Source organism: Lepisosteus oculatus, chromosome 14, assembly GCF_040954835.1.
Source record: "Lepisosteus oculatus isolate fLepOcu1 chromosome 14, fLepOcu1.hap2, whole genome shotgun sequence".
Classification (NCBI taxonomy): domain Eukaryota; kingdom Metazoa; phylum Chordata; class Actinopteri; order Semionotiformes; family Lepisosteidae; genus Lepisosteus; species Lepisosteus oculatus.
This window is the reverse complement of record NC_090709.1, coordinates 40,878,439-40,899,556: the sequence shown is the minus strand read 5'-3', so window position 1 is coordinate 40,899,556 and position 21,118 is coordinate 40,878,439. Positions and strand designations below refer to the sequence as shown.

At 55.2% G+C, this 21,118-nt stretch overlaps 1 protein-coding gene across 3 annotated transcripts in view; it reads left to right on the top strand.

Annotated features, from left to right (window-relative positions):
• gabbr1b (gamma-aminobutyric acid (GABA) B receptor, 1b) overlaps positions 1 to 10,587 on the top strand; it is a 71,847-nt gene extending 61,260 nt beyond the window's left edge. For 2 of the 3 annotated variants that reach the window (XM_069198742.1, XM_069198741.1), the window contains 7 exons: positions 152 to 268; positions 1,067 to 1,177; positions 1,257 to 1,350; positions 3,044 to 3,171; positions 4,267 to 4,395; positions 5,880 to 6,023; positions 7,807 to 10,587. In XM_069198742.1, the coding sequence (XP_069054843.1) occupies positions 152 to 268; positions 1,067 to 1,177; positions 1,257 to 1,350; positions 3,044 to 3,171; positions 4,267 to 4,395; positions 5,880 to 6,023; positions 7,807 to 8,058 (975 nt within the window). In that variant the 3' untranslated portion in view covers positions 8,059 to 10,587. The remainder of the gene's footprint in view (positions 1 to 151; positions 269 to 1,066; positions 1,178 to 1,256; positions 1,351 to 3,043; positions 3,172 to 4,266; positions 4,396 to 5,879; positions 6,024 to 7,806) is intronic. The other variant, XM_069198743.1, reaches the window with a different exon arrangement.
• The last annotated feature ends 10,531 nt before the right edge of the window (positions 10,588 to 21,118 follow it).

Genomic DNA, 21,118 nt, shown 5'->3' with positions numbered 1-21,118 from the left:
TTCAGCCTGGCCTGTGTGCTGACTGACCCGTCTCTCTCTCTCTCTCTCTCAGGCCCGTCTCTGGCTCCTGGGCCTGGGCTTCAGCCTGGCCTGTGTGCTGACTGACCCGTCTCTCTCTCTCTCTCTCTCTCTCTCTCTCTCTCTCTCTCAGGCCCGTCTCTGGCTCCTGGGCCTGGGCTTCAGCCTGGCCTACGGCAGCATGTTCACGAAGATCTGGTGGGTCCACACCGTCTTCACCAAGAAGGACGAGAAGAAGGAGAAGCGGAAGGTGAGGGACTGAGACTGACCACTGACTGACCACTGCCCTGACTGACCACCACACTGACTGACCCACTGACCACCGCCCTGACTGACCACTGCCCTGACTGCCCACCACCCTGACTGACCCACTGACCACCACACTGACTGACCACTGCCCTGACTGACCACCACACTGACTGACCCACTGACCACCACACTGACTGACCACCGCCCTGACTGACCCACTGACCACCACACTGACTGACCACCGTCCTGACTGACCCACTGACCACCACACTGACTGACCACTTCCCTGACTGAGCACCACACTGACTGACCCACTGACCACTGCCCTGACTGACCACTGCCCTGACTGACCACTGCCCTGACTGACCACTGCCCTGACTGATCCACTGACTGACCGACACACTGTCCACCACCCTGAGTGACCGCCACGCTGACTGGCCCACTGTCCACCACCCTGAGTGACCGCCACGCTGACTGACCCACTGTCCACCACCCTGAGTGACCGCCACGCTGACTGGCCCACTGTCCACCACCCTGAGTGACCGCCAAGCTGACTGGCCCACTGTCCACCACCATGAGTGACCGCCACGCTGACTGACCCACTGTCCACCACCCTGAGTGACCGCCACGCTGACTGACCCACTGTCCACCACCCTGAGTGACCGCCACGCTGACTGGCCCACTGTCCACCACCCTGAGTGACCGCCACGCTGACTGGCCCACTGTCCACCACCCTGAGTGACCGCCACGCTGTCTGGCCCCCCCCGCGCTGACGTGTCCGGGTCCTCCTGTATCCCAGCAGCACCTGGAGCCCTGGAAGCTGTACGCCACGGTGGGCGTGCTGCTGGCCGTAGACGTCCTGTCGCTGATGGTCTGGCAGATCGTGGACCCCCTGCACATCACCGTAGAGGTAGGCGGTCCGGCCCGCCCCGGGGGGGGGTCTCGATCGGCCCCTCCCACTGAGCCTCTCTGCTCTCTCCTCCCTGCAGGAGTTCACCAAGGAGGCACCCAAGGGAGACATAGACGTGCTGATCCAGCCCCTGCTGGAGCACTGCAGCTCAGACAAGATGAACACCTGGCTAGGTACTGCACCTGTCTCACCTCTCTCTCTGTGTGTGTGTGTGCGAGATGAACATCTGGCTAGGTACTGCACCTGTCTCACCTCTCACTCTGTGTGTGCGCGAGATGAACACCTGGCTAGGTACTGCACCTGTCTCACCTCTCTCTCTGTGTGTGTGAGATGAACACCTGGCTAGGTACTGCACCTGTCTCACCTCTTTCTGTGTGTGTGTGAGATGAACACCTGGCTAGGTACTGCACCTGTCTCACCTCTCTCTCTGTGTGTGTGTGCGAGATGAACACCTGGCTAGGTACTGCACCTGTCTCACCTCTTTCTGTGTGTGTGTGAGATGAACACCTGACTAGGTACTGCACCTGTCTCACCTCTCTCTCTGTGTGTGTGTGTGCGAGATGAACACCTGGCTAGGTACTGCACCTGTCTCACCTCTCACTCTGTGTGTGCGCGAGATGAACACCTGGCTAGGTACTGCACCTGTCTCACCTCTCTCTCTGTGTGTGCGCGAGATGAACACCTGGCTAGGTACTGCACCTGTCTCACCTCTCACTCTGTGTGTGCGCGAGATGAACACCTGGCTAGGTACTGCACCTGTCTCACCTCTCTCTCTGTGTGTGCGCGAGATGAACACCTGGCTAGGTACTGCACCTGTCTCACCTCTCTCTCTGTGTGTGTGAGATGAACACCTGACTAGGTACTGCACCTGTCTCACCTCTCTCTGTGTGTGTGTGTGCGAGATGAACACCTGGCTAGGTACTGCACCTGTCTCACCTCTCTCTGTGTGTGTGTGTGCGAGATGAACACCTGGCTAGGTACTGCACCTGTCTCACCTCTCATTCTGTGTGTGTGTGTGCGCGAGATGAACACCTGGCTAGGTACTGCACCTGTCTCACCTCTCTCTGTGTGTGTGTGCGCGAGATGAACACCTGGCTAGGTACTGCACCTGTCTCACCTCTCTCTCTGTGTGTGTGTGCGAGATGAACACCTGGCTAGGTACTGCACCTGTCTCACCTCTCTCTGTGTGTGTGTGTGCGAGATGAACACCTGGCTAGGTACTGCACCTGTCTCACCTCTCACTCTGTGTGTGTGTGTGCGCGAGATGAACACCTGGCTAGGTACTGCACCTGTCTCACCTCTCACTCTGTGTGTGTGTGAGATGAACACCTGGCTAGGTACTGCACCTGTCTCACCTCTCTCTCTGTGTGTGTGAGATGAACACCTGGCTAGGTACTGCACCTGTCTCACCTCTTTCTGTGTGTGTGTGAGATGAACACCTGGCTAGGTACTGCACCTGTCTCACCTCTCTCTCTGTGTGTGTGTGTGCGAGATGAACACCTGGCTAGGTACTGCACCTGTCTCACCTCTTTCTGTGTGTGTGTGTGCGTGCGAGATGAACACCTGGCTAGGTACTGCACCTGTCTCACCTCTCTCTCTCTGTGTGTGCGAGATGAACACCTGGCTAGGTACTGCACCTGTCTCACCTCTCTCTGTGTGTGTGTGAGATGAACACCTGGCTAGGTACTGTGCCTGTCTCACCTCTCTCTCTGTGTGTGCAAGATGAACATCTGGCTAGGTACTGCACCTGTCTCACCTCTCTCTCTCTGTGTGAGCCACCTGGCTTGGCTAGAGACCTGTCTCATCTGTCTCTCAGCTCAGATCAGCTTGCCTCTGTTAACCCCTCTCTCTCTCTCTCTCTCTCAGGGGTGGTCTATGGTTATAAGGGCCTCCTGTTGTTGTTGGGGATTTTCCTCGCTTATGAGACCAAGAGCATCTCTACTGAAAAGATTAATGATCACCGAGCCGTGGGGATGGCCATCTACAACGTGGCTGTGAGTCTGTCTGTATGAACCCCTCTCTCTCTCAGTGCAGTGTTCATGTCCTGGAGTGTCCAGTCAGTGTGTCTGTATGAACCCCTCTCTCTCTCAGTGCAGTGTTCATGTACTGGAGTGTCCAGTCAGTGTGTCTGTGTGAACCCCTCTCTCTCTCAGTGCAGTGTTCATGTCCTGGAGTGTCCAGTCAGTGTGTCTGTATGAACCCCTCTCTCTCTCAGTGCAGTGTTCATGTACTGGAGTGTCCAGTCAGTGTGTCTGTGTGAACCCCTCTCTCTCTCAGTGCAGTGTTCATGTACTGGAGTGTCCAGTCAGTGTGTCTGTATGAACCCCTCTCTCTCTCAGTGCAGTGTTCATGTCCTGGAGTGTCCAGTCAGTGTGTCTGTGTGAACCCCTCTCTCTCTCAGTGCAGTGTTCATGTACTGGAGTGTCCAGTCAGTGTGTCTGTATGAACCCCTCTCTCTCTCAGTGCAGTGTTCATGTACTGGAGTGTCCAGTCAGTGTGTGTGTATGAACCCCTCTCTCTCTCAGTGCAGTGTTCATGTACTGGAGTGTCCAGTCAGTGTGTCTGTATGAACCCCTCTCTCTCTCAGTGCAGTGTTCATGTACTGGAGTGTCCAGTCAGTGTGTCTGTATGAACCCCTCTCTCTCTCTCAGTGCAGTGTTCATGTACTGGAGTGTCCAGTCAGTGTGTCTGTATGAACCCCTCTCTCTCTCTCAGTGCAGTGTTCATGTACTGGAGTGTCCAGTCAGTGTGTGTGTATGAACCCCTCTCTCTCTCAGTGCAGTGTTCATGTACTGGAGTGTCCAGTCAGTGTGTCTGTATGAACCCCTCTCTCTCTCAGTGCAGTGTTCATGTACTGGAGTGTCCAGTCAGTGTGTGTGTGTATGAACCCCTCTCTCTCTCAGTGCAGTGTTCATGTACTGGAGTGTCCAGTCAGTGTGTCTGTGTGAACCCCTCTCTCTCTCAGTGCAGTGTTCATGTACTGGAGTGTCCAGTCAGTGTGTGTGTATGAACCCCTCTCTCTCTCAGTGCAGTGTTCATGTACTGGAGTGTCCAGTCAGTGTGTCTGTGTGAACCCCTCTCTCTCTCAGGTGCTCTGCATGATCACTGCTCCGGTCACCATGATCCTCAGCTCTCAGCAGGATGCCTCGTTTGCCTTTGCTGCCCTGGCCATCGTCTTCTCTGTCTACATCACTCTGGTGGTGCTCTTCATCCCCAAGGTGAGTCCACCCCTCCTCTTCCTCACTCTGTCTCTCTCAGCCTCGTTTTCCTTCTGATTGGACATGATTATCAGTCTCTACACCAGGTGTATGTATATAAGAGTCTGGACACTGTGAGTGTGTACAGTGTGTCCAGTAAGAGTCTGGACACTGTGAGTGTGTCCAGTGTGTCCAGTGAGAGTCTGGACAGGTGAGTGTGTACAGTGTGTCCAGTGAGAGTCTGGACAGGTGAGTGTGTACAGTGTGTCCAGTAAGAGTCTGGACAGGTGAGTGTGTACAGTGTGTCCAGTGAGAGTCTGGACAGGTGAGTGTGTACAGTGTGTCCAGTGAGAGTCTGGACAGGTGAGTCTCTACAGTGTGTCCTGTGAGAGTGTGGACAGGTGAGTGTGTACAGTGTGTCCAGTAAGAGTCCGGACAGGCGAGTGTGTCCAGTGTGTCCAGTAAGAGTCTGGACAGGTGAGTGTGTACAGTGTGTCCAGTAAGAGTCTGGACAGGCGAGTGTGTCCAGTGTGTCCAGTAAGAGTCTGGACAGGCGAGTGTGTCCAGTGTGTCCAGTAAGAGTCTGGACAGGCGAGTGTGTCCAGTGTGTCCAGTAAGAGTCTGGACAGGCGAGTCTGTACAGTGTGTCCAGTAAGAGTCTGGACAGGCGAGTGTGTACAGTGTGTCCAGTAAGAGTGTGGACAGGCGAGTGTGTACAGTGTGTCCAGTAAGAGTCTGTACAGTGTGTCCAGTAAGAGTGTGGACAGGCGAGTCTGTACAGTGTGTCCAGTAAGAGTCTGGACAGTGTGTCCAGTGAGAGTCTGGACAGGCGAGTGTGTCCAGTGTGTCCAGTAAGAGTTTGGACAGGTGAGTGTGTCTCTACAGTGTGTCCAGTAAGAGTCTGGACAGGTGAGTGTGTCTCTACAGTGTGTCCAGTAAGAGTCTGGACAGGTGAGTGTGTACAGTGTGTCCAGTGAGAGTCTGGACAGGCGAGTCTGTACAGTGTGTCCAGTAAGAGTCTGGACAGGTGAGTGTGTCCAGCGTGTCCAGTAAGAGTCTGGACAGTGTGTCCAGTAAGAGTGTGGACAGGCGAGTCTGTACAGTGTGTCCAGTAAGAGTCTGGACAGTGTGTCCAGTGAGAGTGTGGACAGGTGAGTGTGGACAGTGTGTCCAGTGAGAGTCCGGACAGGCGAGTGTGTCTCTACAGTGTGTCCTGGAAGAGTCCGGACAGGTGAGACTCTACAGTGTGTCCAGTAAGAGTCTGGACAGGCGAGTGTGTCCAGTAAGAGTTTGGACAGTGTGTCCAGTAAGAGTTTGGACAGTGTGTCCAGTAAGAGTTTGGACAGTGTGTCCAGTAAGAGCCTGTCCAGCGTGCCCAGTGAGAGTGTGGACAGGGGAGGTTACAGTCTGGGAGGGAGGGGGTGTCGTGTCCGTGCTGTGCTGTGCTGTGCTGCCCCCCGGTGGCGGTTCAGCGGACGTGCCTGTCCCTGTCCCCGTCCCCACAGATGCGCAGGCTGATCACGCGAGGGGAGTGGCAGTCCGAGCAGCAGGACACCATGAAGACCGGCTCGTCCACCAACAACAACGACGAGGAGAAGTCCCGCCAGCTGGAGAAGGAGAACCGCGAGCTGGAGAAGATCATCACCGAGGTCAGGGGGAGGGCGGGGGGGCGGGGGCCGGTCCACTGTCCAGTCAGGCCCGGTGTGTGTGAGTGTGTCCAGTCAGGGCCAGTGTGTGTGAGTGTGTCCAGTCAGGGCCAGTCCAGTGTGTGTGAGTGTGTCCAGTCAGGGCCAGTCCAGTGTGTGTGAGTGTGTCCAGTCAGGGCCAGTCCAGTCAGTCCAGTCACTCCGAGTGTGTCCAGTCAGGGCCAGTCCAGTGTGTGTGAGTGTGTCCAGTCAGGGCCAGTCCAGTCACTCCGAGTGTGTCCAGTCAGTCCAGTCACTCCGAGTGTGTCCAGTCAGGGCCGGTGTGTGTGAGTGTGTCCAGTCAGGGCCAGTCCAGTCACTCTGAGTGTGTCCAGTCAGTCCAGTCACTCCGAGTGTGTCCAGTCAGGGCCGGTGTGTGTGAGTGTGTCCAGTCAGGGCCAGTCCAGTGTGTGTGTCCAGTCAGGGCCAGTCCAGTGTGTGTGAGTGTGTCCAGTCAGGGCCAGTCCAGTGTGTGTGAGTGTGTCCAGTCAGGGCCAGTCCAGTCACTCGGAGTGTGTCCAGTCAGTCCAGTCACTCCGAGTGTGTCCAGTCAGGGCCGGTGTGTGTGAGTGTGTCCAGTCAGTCCAGTCACTCCGAGTGTGGTGTCCAGTCAGGGCCGGTGTGTGTGAGTGTGTCCAGTCAGGGCCAGTCCAGTCACTCCGAGTGTGTCCAGTCAGTCCAGTCACTCCGAGTGTGTCCAGTCAGGGCCGGTGTGTGTGAGTGTGTCCAGTCAGGGCCAGTCCAGTGTGTGTGTGTGTGTGTGTCCAGTCAGGGCCAGTCCAGTGTGTGTGAGTGTGTCCAGTCAGGGCCAGTCCAGTCACTCCGAGTGTGTCCAGTCAGTCCAGTCACTCCGAGTGTGTCCAGTCAGGGCCGGTGTGTGTGAGTGTGTCCAGTCAGGGCCGGTGTGTGTGAGTGTGTCCAGTCAGGGCCAGTCCAGTCAGTGTGAGTGTGTCCAGTCAGTCCAGTCACTCCGAGTGTGTCCAGTCAGGGCCAGTGTGTGTGAGTGTGTCCAGTCAGTCCAGTCACTCCGAGTGTGTCCAGTCAGGGCCGGTCCAGTGTGTGTGAGTGTGTCCAGTCAGGGCCAGTCCAGTCACTCCGAGTGTGTCCAGTCAGGGCCAGTCCAGTGTGTGTGAGTGTGTCCAGTCAGGGCCAGTCCAGTCACTCCGAGTGTGTCCAGTCAGTCCAGTCACTCCGAGTGTGTCCAGTCAGGCCCGGTGTGTGTGAGTGTGTCCAGTCAGGGCCAGTCCAGTCAGTGTGAGTGTGTCCAGTCAGTCCAGTCACTCAGAGTGTGTCCAGTCAGTGCGAGTGTGTCCGGTCAGTCCAGTCACTGCGAGCGTGTCCAGTGTGTGAGTGTGTCCAGTCAGTCCAGTCACTCCGAGCGTGTCCAGTGTGTGAGTGTGTCCAGTCAGTCCAGTCACTGCCAGTGTGTCCAGTGTGTGAGTGTGTCCAGTCAGTCCAGTCAGTGCGAGCGTGTCCAGTGTGTGAGTGTGTCCAGTCAGTCCAGTCACTGCGAGTGTGTCCAGTGTGTGAGTGTGTCCAGTCAGTGCGAGCGTGTCCAGTGTGTGAGTGTGTCCAGTCAGTCCAGTCAGTGCGAGCGTGTCCAGTCAGTGCGAGCGTGTCCAGTGTGTGAGTGTGTCCAGTCAGTCCAGTCAGTGCGAGCGTGTCCAGTCAGTGCGAGCGTGTCCAGTCAGTCCAGTCAGTGTGTGTGTCCAGTCAGTCCAGTCACTCCTGTCTCCTGTCCCTGCAGAAAGAAGAGAGGGTGTCCGAGCTGCGCCACCAGCTGGCCGAGCGCCAGGCCCTGCGGTCCCGCCGCCGCCCCTCGGGCACCGAGAGCAAGCCCCACCCCCCGCCGGGGTACCCCCTGCCCCCCTCCTCCGACAACCACCAGCCCGCCTTCCCCAACTCCTCCAGCCTGGCGCCCCTGTACCAGGCGCCGCTGTCCGACAAGATCGGCCGCAACAACTGCCACGCCAGCCGGCTGCACCTGCTGTACAAGTGAGCAGCCGCCACCGGGGGGCGCCGCGGGGGGCGCTGTGGGGGGCGCGGGGCAGCGGGCGGGCAGCCCGTGCCGGTCCCGGTGGTGTGTGTGTGTGTGCGCGCGCGCGCGCGTGACTCTCCGTCACGGGGGGAAACCGGGCGCGCGGCTCTGTCCCGTGTGTCTCTCTCGCTGCGTCTGTCTGTCCCGCTTTCTCTGTGTGTCTCTGTCCCTCTGTGTCCTTCTCTCTCTCTCTCTCTCGCCCTCTGTCTGTCTGTCTCTCTCTCTCTCTGTCCATTTGTGTCTGTCTCTGTCTGTCCCTGTGACTCTGTCTCTCTCTGTCCCTCTGTATCCGTCTCTTTCTCTCTCTGTCCCTCTGTGTCCTTCTCTCTCTTTGTCCTTTTGTGTCTCTCTTTGTCTGTCCCTGTGACTCTGTCTCTATCTGTACCTCTGTATAAGTCTCTTTCTCTCTGTCCCTCTGACTGTCTCTATCTGTCCCTCTGACTCTTGTCTCTATCTGTCCCTCTGTGTCCTTCTCTCTCTCTTTCCTTTTGTATCTCTCTCTATCTGTCCCTCCGACTCTGTCTCTATCTGTCCCTCTGTATCAGTCTCTTTCTCTCTCTGTCCCTCTGTGTCTCTCTCTCTCTCAATTCAATTCAGTTACAATTCCAATTCGAGGTGCTTTATTAGCATGACCGATGGGTACAATCAGTGTTGCCAAAGCAAATAAAAATTCACATGAAACAAAACAGAAAATAAAAGTAAAATAAAATCTACAGACATTTACAACAAAGACGTGTCATAAAATATTTACATATACTGTAGACAGATATATTGTAGACAGATACTCTCTCTCTCTGTATCTATCTTTCTGTCTGTGTTTTTTCTCTCTCTGGACTCAGTGAAACAAACACGGGCTTCACAATTCTACAATTATTAGAGTATACTACAGTACTAGGGCAGCAGGAGAATTTACTCCAGTACGCTGCATCAGTAACAGAGTATACTCCAGTACTGAGGCTCCAGGAGAATTTACTCCAGTACGCTGCATCAGTAACAGAGTATACTCCAGTACTGGGGCTGCAGGAGAATACACTCCAGTACGCTGCCTCAGTAACAGAGTATACTCCAGTACTGAGGCTCCAGGAGAATATACTCCAGTTCGCTGCCTCAGTAACAGAGTATACTCCAGTACTGGGGCAGCAGGAGAATATACTCCAGTACGCTGCATCAGTAACAGAGTATACTCCAGTACTGGGGCAGCAGGAGAATATACTCCAGTATGCTGCATCAGTAACAGAGTATACTCCGGGACTGGGGCTCCAGGAGAATATACTCCAGTACACTGCCTCAGTAACAGAATATACTCCGGTACTGGGGCTGCAGGAGAATACACTCCAGTACGCTGCCTTAGTAACAGAGTATACTCCAGTACTAGGGCTGCAGGAGAATACACTCCAGTACGCTGCCTCAGTAACAGAGTATACTCTGGGACTGGGGTAGCTGGAGAATATACTCCAGTACGCTGCCTCAGTAACAGAATATACTCCGGTACTGGGGCTGCAGGAGAACACACTCCAGTACGCTGCCTCAGTAACAGAGTATACTCCGGGACTGGGGCTGCAGGAGAACACACTCCAGTACGCTGCCTCAGTAACAGAGTATACTCCGGGACTGGGGCAGCAGGAGAACACACTCCAGTACGCTGCCTCAGTAACAGAGTATACTCCGGGACTGGAGCTGCAGGAGAATATACTCCAGTACGCTGCCTCAGTAACAGAGTATACTCCGGGACTGGGGCAGCAGGAGAACACACTCCAGTACGCTGCCTCAGTAACAGAGTATACTCCGGGACTGGGGCAGCAGGAGAATACACTCCAGTACGCTGCCTCAGTAACAGAGTATACTCCGGGACTGGGGCAGCAGGAGAACACACTCCAGTACGCTGCCTCAGTAACAGAGTATACTCCGGGACTGGGGCTGCAGGAGAACACACTCCAGTACGCTGCCTCAGTAACAGAGTATACTCCGGGACTGGGGCAGCAGGAGAATACCCTCCGGGGCTGCAGCAGATCACATTAGTACTTGCACAGACGCTGTAGCTCTGCCACAGAGGGACTCGGCAGCGTGCTCGGCTAATACCTGCAGTACCGCCTCCCGCCACTAGGGGGAGGGCGGGCGCTTCGTGACCACTGGTGTGCATGCGAGTTACATTTCAGTGTTCGTCTCTCTCGGCTGGTTTCGGTAGCACAGCCCTGATCGGTACAGGGGTGGGCTGTAAAGAAAGCCCTACTGTGTCTGTCTCTCTCTGCTGTTCTGTGGAATGTCAAACACCTCTCCTGTCACCTTTTTGATCTTTCTGTGTCCTCAACAGTGATATTAATCAGAGTAAATCTTAAAACAGATAACGGCAGTGGTGTCTATATCTCTGGTAAGAGTTCTCACATATTGTCTGTTGCTAGCCTGTGGTAAAACAAGGAAAATGTTTATAACGCTATGTTATGTAATAAATAATGAATTAGTAAATAATAAAACTTTAACTGTTTTACACTACTGCTCCTTGTTCTGTTGCCTTTAATGAGTCCAAGCTCACTATATGTTTGTGTGTTTTATCCCAGAGAGTGTGTGTGTCTGCAGAGTCTCCAGGGGTCTTTAAAGCAGGGCTGTCCAGTCCTGGTCCTGGAGGGGTCAGTGTGTGTGTGTCTCCAGGGGTCTTTAAAGCAGGGCTGTCCAGTCCTGGAGGGGTCAGTGTGTGTGTGTCTGCAGAGTCTCCAGGGGTCTTTAAAGCAGGGCTGTCCAGTCCTGGTCCTGGAGGGGTCAGTGTGTGTGTGTGTCTGCAGAGTCTCCAGGGGTCTTTAAAGCAGGGCTGTCCAGTCCTGGTCCTGGAGGGGTCAGTGTGTGTGTGTGTGTCTGCAGAGTCTCCAGGGGTCTTTAAAGCAGGGCTATCCAGTCCTGGTCCTGGAGGGGTCAGTGTGTGTGTCTGCAGAGTCTCCAGGGGTCTTTAAAGCAGGGCTGTCCAGTCCTGGTCCTGGAGGGGTCAGTGTGTGTCTGCAGAGTCTCCAGGGGTCTTTAAAGCAGGGCTGTCCAGTCCTGGTCCTGGAGGGGTCAGTGTGTGTGTCTGCAGAGTCTCCAGGGGTCTTTAAAGCAGGGCTGTCCAGTCCTGCTCCTGGAGGGGTCAGTGTGTGTGTGTGTGTCTGTAGAGTCTCCAGGGGTCTTTAAAGCAGGGCTGTCCAGTCCTGGTCCTGGAGGGGTCAGTGTGTGTGTGTGTGTGTGTCTGCAGAGTCTCCAGGGGTCTTTAAAGCAGGGTGTCCAGTCCTGGTCCTGGAGGGGTCAGTGTATGTGTGTCTGCAGAGTCTCCAGTGGTCTTTAAAGCAGGGCTGTCCAGTCCTGGTCCTGGAGGGGTCAGTGTGTGTGTGTCTCCAGGGGTCTTTAAAGCAGGGCTGTCCAGTCCTGGAGGGGTCAGTGTGTGTGTGTCTGCAGAGTCTCCAGGGGTCTTTAAAGCAGGGCTGTCCAGTCCTGGTCCTGGAGGGGTCAGTGTGTGTGTGTGTCTGCAGAGTCTCCAGGGGTCTTTAAAGCAGGGCTGTCCAGTCCTAGTGCTGGAGGGGTCAGTGTGTGTGTGTCTGCAGTCTCCAGGGGTCTTTAAAGCAGGGCTGTCCAGTCCTGGTCCTGGAGGGGTCAGTGTGTGTGTGTGTCTGCAGAGTCTCCAGGGGTCTTTAAAGCAGGGCTGTCCAGTCCTGGTGCTGGAGGGGTCAGTGTGTGTGTGTCTGCAGTCTCCAGGGGTCTTTAAAGCAGGGCTGTCCAGTCCTGGTCCTGGAGGGGTCAGTGTGTGTGTGTGTCTGCAGAGTCTCCAGGGGTCTTTAAAGCAGGGCTGTCCACTCCTGGTCCTGGAGGGGTCAGTGTGTGTGTGTGTGTCTGCAGAGTCTCCAGGGGTCTTTAAAGCAGGGCTGTCCAGTCCTGGTCCTGGAGGGGTCAGTGTGTGTGTGTCTGCAGAGTCTCCAGGGGTCTTTAAAGCAGGGCTGTCCAGTCCTGGTCCTGGAGGGGTCAGTGTGTGTGTGTGTCTGCAGAGTCTGTTCCAGAGCCCAGTGGTGTCTGACCAGGACACATCACTGGGCTGCAGACTGAGCGAAACTAGGGATTGTCTCACATCCCTGTGTCTGATACCAGCGGTACTGGTCTCCCAGTGAGAGGGGTTTTGACTTGCCCTGAAAGCGGAAGAGAGACTGAGCAGGAGGGGAACCTGCAACAGATCTCGGATGACAGAAATAGTTCAGGCATGAGACCATTTGTACTCGGTTCCTCAAACCCTGAGGGTACGGCTCAGAGAACCCGTCTGAGCGCTGTGCAGTACGCGATGGCTCCAGCAGGGGGCGGGCTAGCACAAGGATTTCACTGGCACAACGCAAGAGCTACCTCTCAAGCCTGGTTACCAATCATAATAATAATAATTGCTTACACTTATATAGTGCTTTCCTGGACACTCCACTCAAAGCTCTTTACAGGTCATGGGGTCTCCCCTCCACCCCCCCAGTGTGCAGCCCCCACCTGGATGATGCGACGGCAGCCATAGTGCGCCAGAACGCTCCCCCACACACCAGCTCCCAGTGGGGAGGAGAGCCGAGGGACGAAGCCAGTTCATACTAGTGATCCACAGATCCATGCAGACGTGGATGAAGGGCAGAGCTGAAGCTCGTCCCAGACCCCCACAACTCTTTGTGTACTGATGTTTTTATTCTTTATTAGCCTTCAGCGTTCCTCTACATAGTGTCCACTCATCTCGGGTTTGCGAGTCCTCTTAAATCTGACGGAGTCCGGTGGGACACCTTTGTCAGTGACCTTTGTAGGATTTTGAACACTTTTATCAGGTGCTTTTGTTGTATCCTCTGCTCAAAACTAAAGAGACTCAGTTCCTCCGGCCTGTCAGTGCGGGACGCTCCCTTCAGACTGAAGAGACTCAGTTCCTACAGCCTGTCAGTGCGGGACACTCCCTTCAGACTGAAGAGACTCAGTTCCTACAGCCTGTCAGTGCGGGACGCTCCCTTCAGACTGAAGAGACTCAGTTCCTGCAGCCTGTCAGTGTGGGACACTCCCTTCGGACTAAAGAGATTCAGTTCCTGCATCCTGTCAGTGCGGGACGCTCCCTTCAGACTGAAGAGACTCAGTTCCTACAGCCTGTCAGTGTGGGACACTCCCTTCAGACTGAAGAGACTCAGTTCCTGCAGCCTGTCAGTGTGGGACGCTCCCTTCAGACTGAAGAGACTCAGTTCCTCCAGCCTGTCAGTGCGGGACACTCCCTTCAGACTGAAGAGACTCAGTTCCTCCAGCCTGTCAAGCTCTATGATGCCGCTGGTCGCTCTTTTCTGAGCAGATTCCAGCACAATCTTTGCTGCAACATTCGTGTCCAAAACTCTACACAGTATATCCCAGACGAGGCCTACATACCATATTACACATTTTAAACACAGTACCTCAACTTTTAATCATGTCATCTGCCTCTTTAATTGGTTCTCCCAGAGAGATTCCGGAAGACAATAACGATTTCTCAGCACGCTCGGTGTTTTATTCCTCACCCGGCATTAATAAGCGACAGCTCCCTGATACCCAGCCTTTCCTCAAAACGTTCGGACGCGGACACCTCACCTTACTCCGCACGGGACTGAAGATCTCGAATGTCTGTTCCTGGGCGGGTCGTTTTTTTTTTAGTGCAATGCGGTGTTTTTAAGGGGAACTTGCTGGGCCTTCTTTCCTTCGCATAAGGGGACAGGAGCGGCTGCAGGATTAAAGAGAAGAAGAAAAAAAAAACAGGATTAAAAAAAAAACCGTTTGTCACCGACAGACGCGCGACAGAGTTCGTCGTAAATGCGGCAAGACTGTTCATAAATTGCCGAAACCCAAGCGCCCGTAGTTACAGTTGTCGGGTTTGTACAGCTATATTTGGATACATCTACAGATCAGCAGGATAGAACAGTGTACAGAAGACCTGGGGAAAGTTCAGAAAGAAGAACAGGTCGTTCGGCCCAACTCGCTAGTCTGGTCATTAAGTAGTTAATCGATGTGAGGATCCCGGCCTGCTGCGTTCGGAGAGAAGCCCCAGGGTATCGGCTTCAACCACAGGGCTGGGCAGCTTGTTCCCCACCCCCGCCCCCCTCTGTGTACAGTAGAGCCTCCTGTCCTGACTGGAGGAGCTCATCCAGCTGTGTCTGGAGAGAAGCCAGGGTATCGGCTTCAACCACACGGACTGGGCGGCTCGTTCCCCACCCCCACCCCCCTCTGTGTACAGAAGAGCCCCCTGTCCTGACTGGAGGAGCTCACCCAGCTGTGTCTGGAGAGAAGCCAGGGTATCGGCTTCAACCACACGGACTGGGCGGCTCGTTCCCCACCCCCGCCCCCCTCTGTGTACAGACGCTTCCAGTTGTCAGCGCACTCGTTTCCGCCGGTCTGTGCGTCGCTCCCGAATTCCGACTTGGGGTCTCCGCGTCGGCTCTCTCCCGGCGCCAGCCAGCCCAGAGCTCGCCTGACACCCCGCCCCCCCACCTCTCCCGATCCGGGGCGCCCCGCTGTCTGAGATACCAGGCCTTGCGAGATGACTCAGACTCGGGGTTCTTGTCACACAGGCAGCCTCGCCAACGAGGAAATGGGAGCGGTTCGTTCTCTTTTTTTTTTCTTGTTTGGAAAGTGAAAATCGCACCGCCGGTGGGGAGGGAAAGACCGGAGTTCTGAGTGACATTTCAGAGGAAGACGGTGCTTTCTTGTCTCAAGGGAAAAACCAGCACCTATCGGAGCCCAATCAAGATACTTATCGGTGTGAAGAGAGGCTGGTGTACCTGTGACACTTTCCACTTTCCTCTCTCTCTCTCTCTCTCAGTGCAGTGTTCATGTACTGGAGTGTCCAGTCAGTGTGTCTGTGTGAACCCCTCTCTCTCTCAGTGCAGTGTTCATGTACTGGAGTGTCCAGTCAGTGTGTCTGTATGAACCCCTCTCTCTCTCAGTGCAGTGTTAATGTACTGGAGTGTCCAGTCAGTGTGTCTGTATGAACCCCTCTCTCTCTCAGTGCAGTGTTAATGTACTGGAGTGTCCAGTCAGTGTGTCTGTGTGAACCCCTCTCTCTCTCAGTGCAGTGTTCATGTACTGGAGTGTCCAGTCAGTGTGTCTGTGTGAACCCCTCTCTCTCTCAGTGCAGTGTTCATGTACTGGAGTGTCCAGTCAGTGTGTGTGTGTATGAACCCCTCTCTCTCTCAGTGCAGTGTTCATGTACTGGAGTGTCCAGTCAGTGTGTCTGTATGAACCCCTCTCTCTCTCAGTGCAGTGTTCATGTACTGGAGTGTCCAGTCAGTGTGTCTGTATGAACCCCTCTCTCTCTCAGTGCAGTGTTCATGTACTGGAGTGTCCAGTCAGTGTGTGTGTATGAACCCCTCTCTCTCTCAGTGCAGTGTTCATGTCCTGGAGTGTCCAGTCAGTGTGTCTGTATGAACCCCTCTCTCTCAGTGCAGTGTTCATGTACTGGAGTATCCAGTCAGTGTGTCTGTGTGAACCCCTCTCTCTCTCAGTGCAGTGTTCATCTCCTGGAGTGTCCAGTCAGTGTGTCTGTATGAACCCCTCTCTCTCAGTGCAGTGTTCATCTCCTGGAGTGTCCAGTCAGTGTGTGTGTATGAACCCCTCTCTCTCTCAGTGCAGTGTTCATGTACTGGAGTGTCCAGTCAGTGTGTCTGTATGAACCCCCCTCTCTCTCAGTGCAGTGTTCATGTACTGGAGTGTCCAGTCAGGGTGTCTGTATGAACCCCTCTCTCTCTCAGCGCAGTGTTCATGTCCTGGAGTGTCCAGTCAGTGTGTCTGTATGAACCCCTCTCTCTCTCAGTGCAGTGTTCATGTCCTGGAGTGTCCAGTCAGTGTGTCTGTGTGAACCCCTCTCTCTCAGTGCAGTGTTCATGTCCTGGAGTGTCCAGTCAGTGTGTCTTTATGAACCCCTCTCTCTCAGCGCAGTGTTCATGTCCTGGAGTGTCCAGTCAGTGTGTCTGTATGAACCCCTCTCTCTCTCGGTGCAGTGTTCATGTCCTGGAGTGTCCAGTCAGTGTGTCTGTGTGAACCCCTCTCTCTCTCAGTGCAGTGTTCATGTACTGGAGTGTCCAGTCAGTGTGTGTGTATGAACCCCTCTCTCTCTCAGTGCAGTGTTCATGTCCTGGAGTGTCCAGTCAGTGTGTCTTTATGAACCCCTCTCTCTCAGTGCAGTGTTCATGTCCTGGAGTGTCCAGTCAGTGTGTCTGTATGAACCCCCCTCTCTCTCAGTGCAGTATTCATGTACTGGAGTGTCCAGTCAGTGTGTCTGTGTGAACCCCTCTCTCTCTCAGTGCAGTGTTCATGTCCTGGAGTGTCCAGTCAGTGTGTCTGTGTGAACCCCTCTCTCTCTCTCAGTGCAGTGTTCATGTACTGGAGTGTCCAGTCAGTGTGTCTGTATGAACCCCTCTCTCTCTCAGTGCAGTGTTCATGTACTGGAGTGTCCAGTCAGTGTGTCTGTATGAACCCCTCTCTCTCTCAGTGCAGTGTTCATGTACTGGAGTGTCCAGTCAGTGTGTCTTTATGAACCCCTCTCTCTCTCAGTGCAGTGTTAATGTTTTCCAGAGAAATATTACCAGCATGCAAAACTGACTCTCTTAAGTCCTGAATACAAAAGACTATGGAAAAATCCCATCCCAGAGGCCTTGTCCAGGACCAGCAGGCTGATTACTGATTACTGATCCTCAGATCAACTGGTGACTGGTCAAGGCCTCTGTGTACAGAGAGCACAGAGGTCACTGGTCAAGGCCAAGAGGCCCTCCTCTCGTTAAAAGACCTGCCATTCATCCGGCGCAGGAAGCGAAAACATTACACTGGGTGGGGCCTCCTTTACCCAAAGAGTGGCGGGGGTCTGGAACAACTGCCCTGCTGCACCTCGTTAGGGACCTCGTCTCGTGCTGTTCTGCACCGCCGGGGGGGGGGGGGGGGTGGGGAGTCGGGGGCCTGCGGAGACAGTTCGCCTTCCGTTAAAAGGGGGAGCAGAAGACCCCATTGCTCGGACGGGTCATTAAGTCACCGAATACATTCATCTACCGTACCCCAAAATCCCGAATGGACCTCAAGACCGTGAACTTAGAGGAAGCGCCGATTCTCTCCGACCTCCTGGAATATGAAAAACACCCCCCACAGTTCCCCTCTCTCGACCCGGAAGTGCCCCGCCCTCCTGCCTCTTGTGTCTGTGGAGCTGACAATAAAAGCACTGCTCTCCTCCCTCACTGAGAGCTGCTGTGTGGGGGAGCGTTCTGGCGCACTATGGCTGCCGTCCCATCATCCAGGTGGGGTACACACTGGGGGGGGTGGAGGGGATCCCCATTACCTGTAAAGCGCTGCGAGTGGAGGGTCCAGAAAAGCGCTATAGAAGTGTAAGCAATTATTATTATTATTATTATTATTATTATTATTATTATTAGTCCAGGTCTGAGGAGTCGGGGGGGTCAGGCTGAGAGGCGCCCCCATCTCAAATCTGACTCCCGCCAGACTCCCGCTGGCTCCGGCCCCGGGGCATTCTGGGACCCACGTCCTGGCGTGTTTTGCTGTTGTTGTTGTTGTTGTGTGTTTTGTTTTGTTTTTTTGTCGTCGTTCAGGTCGCTTTCCGACGGGCCGTCAGCGGCTCCGGCCACCTGTCTGGTCACAGGGAGGCCGCCCACGGAAGTCTGAGACGGCTCTTCAACAGAAACCCGACGGCGGGCACCCCGAAAAAGGCACCCCGCCCCCGCTCGCCAGGTAATTAACCTCCTGACTTCGTGAAGAGGCCTGAGGCGGGGAGGGCGCGTTTTGTTAAGAAGAAGAAGGAGGGGGGAGGACAAATCTCTATTGATTTATTTACACGCGTCTTTTTTGCTCCGTCGTGTCGTTTTGGTTTTTTTTTTCGGGGGGGTCCCCTCCTCCGTTAACAACGAGAAAATAAACAAAACCCCAAACCGTACCGTCCCGTCCCGTCGGCCCCTCCGTCACTTGTTCCGCCTCGCTCCCCAGAAAGACAGAGGAAGAGGAAGACGGCGCCTTCCTGTCTTTCTTTCTCTCTCTCTCTCCCCTCGTTTCTTTTTTTTTTGTTGGTTTTTTTTTTCTCTCTCTCTCTCTCCCCTCCGTTTCGACACCCGTTATTTTTAATCAGCCGCAAGGCCCTGACTTCCGGGGCACTTCCGGACGGCCTGCCCCGTTGCCCCTGACAACCGCGACCGCACGCCCCGTCTCTTCGCTCGCGCGCAACCAGCGAGGCCGACAGCATCGACCTCTGCACATAAATAACAAACACACACACACACAAACAAAACAAGACAACAACCCAAAAAAAAACCCCGTTCCTCTGACTCCTGCTCCTCTCCGTGCTGCGAAACGACACGGAGTGATGAGTCAGGGCTCTGAGTGTGCCGAGGGGAAGGTGCTAATGACACACGGAGTGTTTACCGACTTGGAAATTGGAGTTATGTTTGTATGTGTGTGTGTGTGGGGGGGGGGTGATAGGACGGCGTTTCCCAAATCTGGAAAATATGTCTGCAGAGTCTTCAGGGGTCTTTAAAGCAGGGCTGTCCAGTCCTGCTCCTGGAGGGGTCAGTGTGTGTGTGTCTGCAGAGTCTCCAGGCATCTTTAAAGCAGGGCTGTCCAGTCCTGGTCCTGGAGGGGTCAGTGTGTGTGTGTGTCTGCAGAGTCTCCAGGGGTCTTTAAAGCAGGGCTGTCCAGTCCTGGTCCTGGAGGGGTCAGTGTGTGTGTGTGTCTGCAGAGTCTCCAGGGGTCTTTAAAGCAGGGCTGTCCAGTCCTGGTCCTGGAGGGGTCAGTGTGTGTGTGTCTGCAGAGTCTCCAGGGGTCTTTAAAGCAGGGCTGTCCAGTCCTGGTCCTGGAGGGGTCAGTGTGTGTGTGTGTCTGCAGAGTCTCCAGGGGTCTTTAAAGCAGGGCTGTCCAGTCCTGGTCCTGGAGGAGTCAGTGTGTGTGTGTGTCTGCAGAGTCTCCAGGGGTCTTTAAAGCAGGGCTGTCCAGTCCTGGTCCTGGAGGGGTCAGTGTGTGTGTGTCTGCAGAGTCTCCAGGGGTCTTTAAAGCAGGGCTGTCCAGTCCTGGTCCTGGAGGGGTCAGTGTGTGTGTGTGTCTGCAGAGTCTCCAGGGGTCTTTAAAGCAGGGCTGTCCAGTCCTGGTCCTGGAGGGGTCAGTGTGTGTGTGTGTCTGCAGAGTCTCCAGGGGTCTTTAAAGCAGGGCTGTCCAGTCCTGGTCCTGGAGGGGTCAGTGTGTGTGTGTGTCTGCAGAGTCTCCAGGGGTCTTTAAAGCAGGGCTGTCCAGTCCTGGTCCTGGAGGGGTCAGTGTGTGTGTGTGTGTCTGCAGAGTCTCCAGGGGTCTTTAAAGCAGGGCTGTCCAGTCCTGGTCCTGGAGGGGTCAGTGTGTGTGTGTGTGTCTGGAGAGTCTCCAGGGGTCTTTAAAGCAGGGCTGTCCAGTCCTGGTCCTGGAGGGGTCAGTGTGTGTGTGTGTCTGCAGAGTCTCCAGGGGTCTTTAAAGCAGGGCTGTCCAGTCCTGGTGCTGGAGGGGTCAGTGTGTGTGTGTCTGCAGAGTCTCCAGGGGTCTTTAAAGCAGGGCTGTCCAGTCCTGGTCCTGGAGGGGTCAGTGTGTGTGTGTGTCTGCAGAGTCTCCAGGGGTCTTTAAAGCAGGGCTGTCCAGTCCTGCTCCTGGAGGGGTCAGTGTGTGTGTGTCTGCAGAGTCTCCAGGGGTCTTTAAAGCAGGGCTGTCCAGTCCTGGTCCTGGAGGGGTCAGTGTGTGTGTGTCTGCAGAGTCTCCAGGGGTCTTTAAAGCAGGGCTGTCCAGTCCTGGTGCTGGAGGGGTCAGTGTGTGTGTGTCTGCAGAGTCTCCAGGGGTCTTTAAATCAGGGCTGTCCAGTCCTGGTCCTGGAGGGGTCAGTGTGTGTGTGTGTCTGCAGAGTCTCCAGGGGTCTTTAAAGCAGGGCTGTCCAGTCCTGGTGCTGGAGGGGTCAGTGTGTGTGTGTCTGCAGAGTCTCCAGGGGTCTTTAAAGCAGGGCTGTCCAGTCCTGGTCCTGGAGGGGTCAGTGTGTGTGTGTGTCTGCAGAGTCTCCAGGGGTCTTTAAAGCAGGGCTGTCCAGTCCTGCTCCTGGAGGGGTCAGTGTGTGTGTGTGTCTGCAGTCTCCAGGGGTCTTTAAAGCAGGGCTGTCCAGTCCTGGTCCTGGAGGGGTCAGTGTGTGTGTGTCTGCAGAGTCTCCAGGGGTCTTTAAAGCAGGGCTGTCCAGTCCTGGTGCTGGAGGGGTCAGTGTGTGTGTGTCTGCAGAGTCTCCAGGGGTCTTTAAATCAGGGCTGTCCAGTCCTGGTCCTGGAGGGGTCAGTGTGTGTGTGTGTCTGCAGAGTCTCCAGGGGTCTTTAAAGCAGGGCTGTCCAGTCCTGGTCCTGGAGGGGTCAGTGTGTGTGTGTGTCTGCAGAGTCTCCAGGGGTCTTTAAAGCAGGGCTGTCCAGTCCTGGTCCTGGAGGGCTCGGAGGTGTCTGTATTTCGGGGTGAATGAGGGGTACGGTGTAAAGATCTGCTGCTTGAGCACCAATGGGGGGTTCACACTGGCACCCACAACCGCAGCCTGGCAGCGATGAGTCACAAAGGCTCTGCTGTCGGTGGAACCCGCGGGCGGGCCCTGACGTCACCAGGCAACGTCGCCGCGAGGCGGGGGGGCCGGGGTGAGTCACCATGGCGACGGCCAACGCGTCCCGCTGTCGCGATGTCGCCTTTCTCCCGCCTCTCCTTCTAACAGCCGCCGGTTTGGGCTGCGGGGGGGCGGCGGCGGCGATGGTTTGGCTCTGTGTTGCCTTGCAGTTTCGCGCGGTTTCGCGCGGTTTATTGGATTGGGGGGGGGTGAGCCGGGAGGAGGTCAGGGCTGCCCGACATTTTATTCCATCTCACATCACCTGCAGGAGGGGCCGCTCCGTTCCCCCAGAGGTCTCTCCTCTCCCCCCGGGGGGAGTTTTACCTCCTCTCCTCTGGCCTGCTGCTGCAGTAGGATACCGTCAGGCGCTGTGTGATTCTGTGCTGTGGTCTACAGCACTGATAGTCCATGATCTAT